This window comes from Acartia tonsa, chromosome 13 (assembly GCF_053477335.1).
Source record: "Acartia tonsa isolate MP-2025a chromosome 13, ASM5347733v1, whole genome shotgun sequence".
In the NCBI taxonomy this organism is placed as follows: domain Eukaryota; kingdom Metazoa; phylum Arthropoda; class Copepoda; order Calanoida; family Acartiidae; genus Acartia; species Acartia tonsa.
The window spans coordinates 31,849,228-31,859,696 of record NC_137272.1 but is presented as its reverse complement, the minus strand read 5'-3'; the positions used below and the strand labels follow the sequence as shown (position 1 = coordinate 31,859,696).

The window sequence follows — 10,469 nt, the reverse complement described above, 5'->3', positions numbered from 1 at the left end:
CAAGGTTACTTTTTTGATCACAATTGGGTTTGCACGTTAATTTTTTGTTCATTCTCTTATCCCTTAAGTTACGTTTAATTATCATTCCTAAGTAATACATATGATGTTTTATTTTATATTTCTGTTAAAGACCTTTTCTTTAAAAATCTTTGTCTAATCTACCCTACCTTTCTAAAACTGTGATACTTATCTACTTAATGAAACGATAACTTTACAAAATATACCTATTTTATTTTATTAATCCGAAACAATTATAATACTGTGATATATTTTACCAAACTATTACAATGTATGAGCTTATTGTATAGATTTAGTTTCATGGAGGGCTTTTACCAAGTTTAAGGCGTTTTCCTCAAAGTGCTTAGTCGGACGTAGACTCCCCCCCTTAATTAAAAAAAGAAGGTGGGAAAGGGTTGTTTTTTTAGTGTTCATGTTTTTACTTTAGGTCAGGTTAGAAAACTGAATGTATAGGGCCCGCAGGATAAGGTCTCCTTCAGGGATAGGAATAGGGGGAATACACCTCCCCCTTCTTTTAATTTATTTCAAAAATAAGGGGGGGGGGGGGGGTTCTGTTCTCGCTAGGCATATCGAGGGGAAGCACCAAGTTAAACAAACATAGCAAATTAGGATTAGAAGATTGCTTGTGATTTTAAGAAAAATAATTCTTAATAAAATTCCCCCAGAAAAACTCTATCTTTTTAAAAATGGCTGTGAAAAAGGATTTATATATAATAGATTTTTATACAATTTTAATTTTATTCAATATTTTATTTATATTATACCTACTTAAGACTGATTAATATTATTTTAGCTGTAAATAAAAATATGATTTTAATTTTAATATTTATGTATTTCAATTTTATTTCAGAAAAATAAAATTATAATACAATGGAAACTTTTGATAATGAAAATAAAATCCGCGAATCAAATGATCAAAAAATGTTTGAAAATGTTAATGAAACAGATCCCAATGAATGTTTTGATAATAAAGAGGATATAAAGACTGTTGACAATAGTGAAATAAGAAATAATTTTAGCTTTGAAAATGTAAAGGGTTTCGAAGATATGTGGACTATTTTTGTTGAGTTTGAGGTATTATAATTTTTTGACATTTTTTTAATGGCGTGTTCTTCAAGTTTAACTAAAACTTTATTTTAAAATCATGAAATTAAATTTTCTTAGGGGGGGAGTGGATTTTAGGGGTTATTAAACTGTAAATTGTACTGGTACCCAAAGGTTTAAAACCATGTTATCTTATTCCTTGACTCAAAAACTTTGAGTACTTTTATTCAATTTTTGTTAGTTGGTTCAAAACTTTTCAAACATAAAGGGTAATTTTGTTTTACATCATCGGGGATGAACATCAATTACTCGATCCTACATTGTCTTGTCCTTTAAGATCTCTGATTATTTTTCTTCTGATAAATATTTATTTGTTCATTTAGACATTCACATATGATCCTGGCAAAATAAAATTTACGGATTTTTTAACTGAATGGCAGCTAAGGTAATTTTTTTTGTTCAATTGACATAGCCCTGCACCCAACAAAAAAAAATTAGACCAGATAGGGTGGTGGAAGGTTAGTATCCTCTTGCTGAATAGTCTAAAACATGCCCGTGTTTTTTTTTATGGAGTAATGGTAAGTGAGAATCCATTAGCCAATCATAGATTGGTGAGCTTCGCGCATAGCTGATTGTAAGTTACTTTACGCGCAATTCTCGTGGAAACTACTAAATTATTACATCACCCTGGCCTAGAGTTTTGGCAGATGTTCCATATTAGGCCACCCTAATTATTGGCACTCTCATGTGAATGAGGACCATGGACGAGGTAAAACATGATTTAAGTTGCTTGATCCTTACTTTCTACAAATAAAATCTCCCTCATTACAACCTAGTGGCATATAATAGGGTATAGTTTTGTGAGAATATTCTCACAAATTGCTACTACATTTGTCAACCAAGTGTAAAGTCTATGAGAGGACTTGAACTCGGACTTTCCAAACCATAGCATAGTGCGCTTACCACTATACAATAGGACGCCTTTGAGATTGTAAAATATCTCAATAGTTAAACTGAATTGAAATAATTTATTTAATTGTTTTATTTTAGATTAAGTAAACTGATTGACTGTGGATTAAGTTATCCAGATACAGTTTTATCCTTGAAACTAATACAGAGAAGTAATTTGGATACAAAATCAAGAACCAATATTTTTTCCACGCTATGTTCTCATTTAGAGGTAGGTTGCAGGGAGGGAGGAGACATTGGGCTGTTAATTACACTACTCCCCATGATTTTTTTTTATATTAATGTTTTCTTATTCGTTGGCTTAAAAACTTTTTGAACGTTAGTGAATTCTGATTGGTTGGTTTATTAAGTTTAGTGTTCAAACTAATTTAATGTACAGAAGGGGTAATTTTGTTTATCTTCATTAGGGATGAACATCAACTTATCAACCATTGTCTTATTCATTTATATCCCTGGGTAGGTAGTGCTTTTTGTAAACATAAGCGTTGCTTCTCAATGTTGATTATTTGTCTGTTTATTTGTTAATAATAGTATTTATAGGAACAGCACTTAATTAGAATTAGAATTATTAGTGGAAAGGTTTAGACACTTCTAATTGGAACCATTCAATCAGTATTTTGTTAAATACCCAATTTTTTTTAGCAAGGTATCGAATGTTAATGTTTGTTTTTTGATTAGGTATAAAAGTTTTGGTACAAATATGATTTACAGTCCAATGTCCCTCCCTTCCCTCTGTGGGTGTCCACTCCCTCCCTATCAACCACTTGGCTCTTAATTACAGGTAGTGAGACTGAGGGGACATTGACTATAAATCGTACTGGTACCCAAAAAATTTTTTAAATCACTTTTTTGATCGTTGGCTCAAAAACGTTGGGCTCCTAGGTACTTTTATTGAAATTGAATCTTCAGAAGGAAGGTTATATGTGTTAGTCATATTTGGGGATGTATATCAATTATTTGTTCAATGTCTTATCCCCTAAGATCCCTGCATAATTATGATTTAGACGAATATACTGTTGTACACTGTGAGCACACTGAGTAAGATGAAATCTGAGGAGGACAATCAATCAATCAAACTAGAGGTAAATAAGAAATAAAGAACGATTATGTTCAAAGACGATATCTTACATTATATACATACACATATTTCAATGGGCGGATTTAATCAAAGTATCTTGTAAGTATATTCCGACAACCCTCCCCCCCCTTCATTATTAAAAATAAATTGAAAATAAGGGTGTTGTTAGTTTAGATTTTTTTTTGTATTGAAATGAATTATAAAATGCCTTTTGTAATATTTTTTTATGGACGACGATTACCAACAAATATTATGTTCAGGAGAACCAGATTCAACAAGACAACGTAGAAAATTATGAAGAAGTAGAAAATTTTGAACATTTACCAATTATAGATGCTGCCAATGAAAGCATTTCAAAAGAAAAGTAATAATTTATTAGTAAGCAAGGCTTTACAAAATTGCGGCCGTGTTCTAAAGAAAAAAATGAATATTCAATTTCAATGGAATCTTTATTTATGTCTTTTAAAGATGAATCCTTTAGTAGTTTTTACTTATTGACAATTAATATTTTATCCATGTGATACTTTAAATTCATTGTTCCGACTATTATACAAAATTCAGGGAGGCTTTGTGTTAATTCTGGAAAGACTTTCTTTTCATATAAATATATGGCAGTTGTTCCATTTGATAATTTATTCTTAAAAGAATAACAATGATTTACTACTACCTAATCATTACAGGAATGAAAATGAAGAAAAGAATATTTTTGAGTGTTCCCATTGTCCAAGAACATTTTTACGGCTGCAGGTATGAATATGTCATTTTCCTGTCTTGTCAAATAACAAGGACAATTATGTATTTAAATAACGCAGAAAGAATAACCCCATAAATATTTAAAATTTAAAGAAGACACTAAAAAGATATTCAATTAATTTTCAAAAAATTGTGGTTCAATTTGACAGCTTACATAACTTTTTTAACACACTTTTTCATTAATACATTTAACGAGTTAAGTAAATATTATGGCAGAATAAGGATAAGGTTAGGGTAGATTTGGATATGATCCAAATAATTCTTAACATCGACCTGCCCTGTCTGTTTTATTTAAAAATTTTAAAAAAAACTAGTCTTTTTGTTTATCGAAAGGATACGTCAAACTGACACAAATCACATGAGAATGGCATTTGCAAACAACTACTGTGAGTTCATTATTTAAACCACATGTATGTAACTTACAGTTAGGTATATCTAAAGATATAGATGTATAACCAGACAACTACATGGATCCCCCTGTTGGGGACCTTTTTCGTCTGCTAGCTTTCTGCTTTTTTATATTAACTTGGCTGTGATAATATTTTCGACGCTATTGGTTTATTTTTAAAGAACCAATTGAGTGTCGGCACAGTGTCCTCGGGATGGGGATTGGGGACATACAGTTATTTAACCTCTTCCCCCTCTAGTGTTTTACTCTTATGGTATATCATATTCTACTGTGATATTTAAAGGATCTAAGTACTTTGACTCGTTAAATGCAACTCTTGGAACTATCCCTTTTAGAAATTACTTTTAGGAGTTAAAGAAACACGAGTCATGCCACAAAGGACCCAAGAAATCATTTGTCTGTGATATCTGCTCAGCTTCTTTCAATAAACAAACAATATTAGGTAGAATTTTTTTTATTAAATAGCTGAATGCAGGGATCTTGGGGATTGGACAAAGTTTATATGATATATATCCCCAATTATGATAAGAAAATACCTCTTTTTTTAGAATTATTGGTGGTTAGGTTTGTTCTAAATATTCAAGATTTGATTCAAGTTCCCAAAAATTTTAAGTCAAGTAAAGAGGAATGAGTATACAAAATTTTGTGTACTAGTCTACTGTGCCCCTCCCCCCCCCCCCCCCTCCCTGAGCTGAAGATGGGTAAGTTAGGGTGGGTAGAATTTTCATAAGTTTCAAATGTGACAAAAGTAAAAGAACCCGATAATACGCTATAAATATAGAATATCAAGGGAGGGAGGGGACATTGAACTGTAAATTATGCTTGTTACTCTTGAGAAAACTTTGAGGAATTTTACTCAATCTTGATTTATTAGTTCCAACTTGCAGTATCGTCCATTTTGTATACCTAAAGATCCCTAAGTAAAGCAGGAAACGGCGTCTTCTTATGTCTTATCAGAACATGAATCATCATGTATGGATATTTTTATTTAGATGATCATATGTTGGTTCACAATGAAGAATTAAGATTAAACTGTGATTTATGTGAAAAAGAATTCTTCTCTGACAAAACACTGAAACTGCACATGAAGAGTGTACATAAGAAACATTTAAGGTATGTTACTGGTGAAACACAGGGAGAAAGTGGGCAAAGGGCTGTTTATTACACTTGTCCCCAAAGTTTTATAAAAATGTTCTTATTTGTTGGCTTAATTTTGAGGACTTTTAATTTTATTTAAATTATATTGGGTGGTTCATTAAGGTAAGTATTCAAACGCTTCAACCACTAATTGTAATCGAGAGAAGGGTAATATTTTTATCATCATAGGGGATGTAAATGAATTTTTTAGCCATTGTCTTTAGTTCCCTGGGCGAAACATGCGTGATTGAACCATCCGATCGCTTTTTTCAGGGCACATTTCTCGTAGGCTAAAAAATTCCCTGGATTAATGAAAAACTTTCCTGAAAATTGGGGAATGATTGGTCCAGCTGTTTACGAGATCTAATCGGACAGACTAACAGATGGACACTGGAGAGTAACCATTTTACTCTAATATTCAATTATGACAGAATATGCGCACTTGACTTAACGGTTACATACAACTTTACGGAAATTACGCGAAAAAAATTACCCTCTTTATGAGTTGGCTTTTAAATTCAGTTGTGAGCATTGTTCAAAGCAGTTTGACCGGCAGAGTAAGCTGAGGGCACACCTGGAAACCCATGCTAAACGGATGGCCGCCAGTCAGGGTCTCTTCCAGTGTGATCAGGTCAGGTTTATCTAGGGATCTAGGGATAAGCAATAGACGATAAATTGATGTACATCCCACTTAAAATAAACCGTTAAACATATTAAAATAAATATTCTCCACGACTACTTATGTCCAAACACTTTGATATTATTGATACTCACACACACACGCACCCAAACTTGTCAATAATAAAACTTTGGGTACCATTGTAATTTACAGTCCAATGACCCCTCCCTTCTTCCTGGTTTTATTAAGATTGCTACCTTTTCGCTGACTAGAATTTATGTTAATATCTACAAATATTTATAAATGTGGGTTGCAACTAAGTATTTTTTTTCATGGCAATAATAAATTGCATGATAAATGTTTTGCGCTGTAATTTCACTTCTTTAGTTTTACTTTTAAGGATCCATAAAGAAATAGTTTTTCTATCCATTTTAATGTAATTTAGCTGATCTTCGGTATTTTTAGTTGGGTCTTAACATTTTTAATTGTGTTTAAATACCTAATAGAAAATATTTTTTTTAGTTTATATTATGAATTTGTGTGGAATTGTAGTTTAATTATCCTTTTAAAAGGCAAAAGATTCATGGAAACTAATCCTATTTTTCTTCAATCTGTCTGTTGCTCTAATAGATCTATAGTGTAGATGTATATAAAGATAAATACCTGCTCCAATTTTCCAAAGACCTATTTCGTCTGCTAGAAAATTGTTTTCTGTTACTTGGCTGTGTTAATATATTCTCGGTACTATTGGTTGATTTTCAAAGATCCAATTGAGAGTCAGCACAAGGTCTTTGGGATGGGGACATACAGTTATTTAACCCCTTCCCTATAACACTGTAATGTTTCTCCAACTTTATTTTTAGTTCAAGTGACTAATTTATGTAATTGTAATGTTTTAGTGTGGAAAGGAGATGCAGGGGAAGAAAAGACTGAGAATCCATAAACGTACTCATTTTCAATTTAGATGTCAACCTTGTAACAAAATATTTAAAGACATGGTAAGTTATCTATCTATCTTATTATTACTTATTCTTATGATTATTTAACATTTATGTTTATATTTTAGGCTGTTTTTTAAGCATACATATATTTTCTATTTTCTTCACTTTTATAGTTTTTCTCAATATCTTTTAATTGTTTTTTTGTAAGGTGGTGTAAAAATTTTAGCTCAAATCTTTCCTTTTCTGTCCAAACACCTGGGGGTATTAATTTGTTTAAGTAATATCCAACAGACAACTCTTTGATTGCACGACTTTTGTCTGGAAGTTCCAATCGTGCATGGGAATGAGTTGCCCTGTTTTGGGTCAAGGCATTCTCTTCTACTCTAACTATTAATGTTGCGCACCTTACATAGCCTGCGACTTAATTTCAATAGTAAACGCATATATGAAAGTTTAAGGGTTCGAGTCTCGGCAAAAATCAAATTGTTTCAATTGATATACCTATTAAATCTTTATATCTGTCTTTCTATCTGTTTTTCTCTCTATCCAACAATTTTTTTCCTATCTTAATATCTAGGACTTGTTAAACCGGCACGTATTGAACCATCGAGAATATCCTTGTATCCAGTGTGGACTTGTATTTTACCAACAAGCCTTGTTGATCAAACATATGAATACTATCACTCACGGTGGTGAAAGAAAATTTGGTAAGTAATAAACAGCCCATTGTCCCCTCTCTTAACCTCTGAGATTTATTTATTATTGAAAAATTTTATTTGTTTCAGCTTGTGATTTATGCGGGAAAACATTTATGAAAAAGTATAATCTGCAAACACATCAGGTAATATTTTTTAAAAGCCAAGCTTTTCTATAACTAGGTTCGGTCCGTCCGTCACGGACAGTTAGCTATTTTCGTTAATTAAAACAAGTTAAAATTGTATTATTGATTTCAAACTTGGCATGGTGATTCCTATAACAATAAGGTACGATTAAGGAAGCATAGCAAGGAAAGAAGTTACCAGAAAGTCCGTACGTAAATTTAAAACATGCAGATTTTTAACTTTTTTAACTAGGTACCTACAATTTTGTATCAACTTTTATACATTTGTATTATTATTCAGTTTGTTTGACCTACTGTTTTATAACTTTGCTTTTATGAATGTTGTCATCTGTTTTTTTCCTTAGATCTTGAATTGGTTTATGATGAGCATTGATTGATTGATTAGCCATAGTTTCTAAGTGAAGTGTTTGAACCTAAGTCATCATTAAGTAGGTTAAGAAACTTTTGCATAGCTACTGAGGCCATCACTTATCCTGTTTGTTTTAGCTAACTCATACTGGAGAGAAGAATTATCGGTGTGAATTTCAAGATTGTGCCATGGCTTTCTATAAAAAGGTTTGATTTTTCTAATAGAGTAAAACAATAAAGAGGGAAGGGGGGGGGGTAAAAAACTTTATGTCCCCAATCCTAGGACCATAGGCCGACACTCAATTGGGTCTTTGAAAATCATCCAATAGCGTCGGGAATATTAACATAGCCAAGTCGCTACAAAAAAGCAGAAAGCCATTTGTTAGCAGGCGAAAAATGTCCCAAACAATCCAGGTAGTTGTCTGGTTTTACATCTATATTTATAGATTTATTGTTTTTTCAACATTCTTCGTAATAATCAGGGACGTAGGAGACAATGGATGTAAACTTTAACAAATACCCAAGTTTTATAATCAGGTTTAAATATTATGCGTTGTCTCAAAAACTTTGGGTACTTTTAATAAATCTTTGTTGGTTTAATATAGCAGTAGGTATCTAAACTTTTACACCAATAATTTTAAGTAATTTCAGGGGTGTATATTCTGCGAATTTGACCCGGCTGGGGGGGGGGGGGGGAGGTAAAAAAATAAAAAATATGTGGTTGGGGGGGAAAAAATGTTAAAATTAAGAGAACTAATAGCATTTTTACCATTTTTCTCCACTCTTTGGTGAAAAAAACTAAAAGAATATGTGGAAGGGAGGATAATATGAATAAAATAAAGAGTTTTGAAAATATTTTTCCATTTTATCCCCTTCCTTGCTGGAAAAAACTAGGAGGGAAAAAAATAGAAAAAATTGCAGCCGGGGAAAAAAATGAATTTTGTGCAGAATATACACCTCCTGAGTAATTTAGCAGATATTCATTGTGTTTTAAAAATATGGGGGGGGGGGGTGTCAGTGGTCGACAAGGTAGTTCATGGGAAATAACAAAAACAAAGACTTTATTAAATTTCTCTTTGTAGGATGTGATGATACGGCATATGAGAATACATACTGGGGAGAAACCATATCAATGTGATGTATGCCAACGAAGATTCACACAGAGTGGTGACTTGAGAAAACACAGCCGGACCCATGCCAATACTGAACGGAACCAGTGAAGATATTAGACCTACTAAAGTATGATAACAACTAGGAATCTTAGGAAACAAGTCAATGGACGATAAATTGATTTACATTCCAATGATAATAAACAAATTACCCTCCTCTTTTGTTAATTAAAATTTATTGTTGTAAGATTGGACACTAATTAAACAACAAAGTAAAATTCTAAAAAAGTACCCATAGTTTTTGATTTAATGAATGAGAAATTGTTCTTGTAAAAATGGTTACCGTACCAGTGTAATTTATAGTCCAATGTCTCCACCCTCCCTGATGATATTAAAGCATTTAAATAAGGCTTTAAAACTGCTGTTACTAAATTTTTATTTACGCCAACATAAAACATTTTATTCATTGAAAGAAATTCAAAAAACAGATCAAAATCAAGTTTTTCTTCAGATTTCTTAAGAGATACCTACTTTTTCCCTTGCAAAGTTATTTATGTCTGTTATTGCACATTTAGAATTACAATTATTTAAATAACCTTTTTGGGGTGTTGGTTATGGGTGAATTTAGTACATTTTTTTATAACTAATTGTATTTGTTCATAAACTTCAGAAATTTTATTTGTGAACACTTTTTTTTTGAAATTATTTGTTGGAGTAATCTATATTCTGTTCAATTACCATTTTTAAATCCGTATTGTAATTGTAATTACGGATTCGAATTGTTAATTTTTATGACCTTTGTAGCACTTCAAAACTTTTTATTTTAAATGTGGCAGAATTTTCTTTTATTGAATATTAACTTCAGTAATTTTAGGTTAGGTTAAGTAAGGGGTAGTAAATGGCCGCTAAAGGATCTAGAATTTTTTTATTTCAAAAAAGACCTTTAAAAATATTGCTAGAAACAGCAATCCACAATCTAAAAATCCGGAATCCGCAAAAAAAACAAGAATCCGCAAAAAAAAGTACATTCGTGGTCCAAAGGCCATAAGAGGGAATTAATGGGTCACTATTGTAGTTAGTATGAATACTAATACTTTATTTATGAACTATCACCTATTTGATATTTCATTTTTCAGAAAAACTGAAAATGAGCAAGAAGCGAAAATTTGAAAAGATGTCTGAGAATTTGGATGACCTTAAAAT

At 31.8% G+C, this 10,469-nt stretch overlaps 1 protein-coding gene across 1 annotated transcript; it reads left to right on the top strand.

The window, feature by feature from the left end:
- Positions 1 to 501: 501 nt before the first annotated feature.
- Positions 502 to 10,407, top strand: LOC145304008 (uncharacterized). The gene is made up of 14 exons (XM_080145760.1): positions 502 to 1,092; positions 1,446 to 1,507; positions 2,113 to 2,242; positions 3,036 to 3,113; positions 3,370 to 3,473; positions 3,790 to 3,856; positions 4,620 to 4,713; positions 5,264 to 5,384; positions 5,931 to 6,039; positions 6,927 to 7,025; positions 7,546 to 7,675; positions 7,754 to 7,809; positions 8,296 to 8,364; positions 9,240 to 10,407. Exons 1-14 carry the CDS (start codon positions 889 to 891, stop codon positions 9,375 to 9,377), a joined length of 1,461 nt encoding a protein of 486 aa, XP_080001886.1. The 5' UTR covers positions 502 to 888; the 3' UTR covers positions 9,378 to 10,407.
- Positions 10,408 to 10,469: the final 62 nt, after the last annotated feature.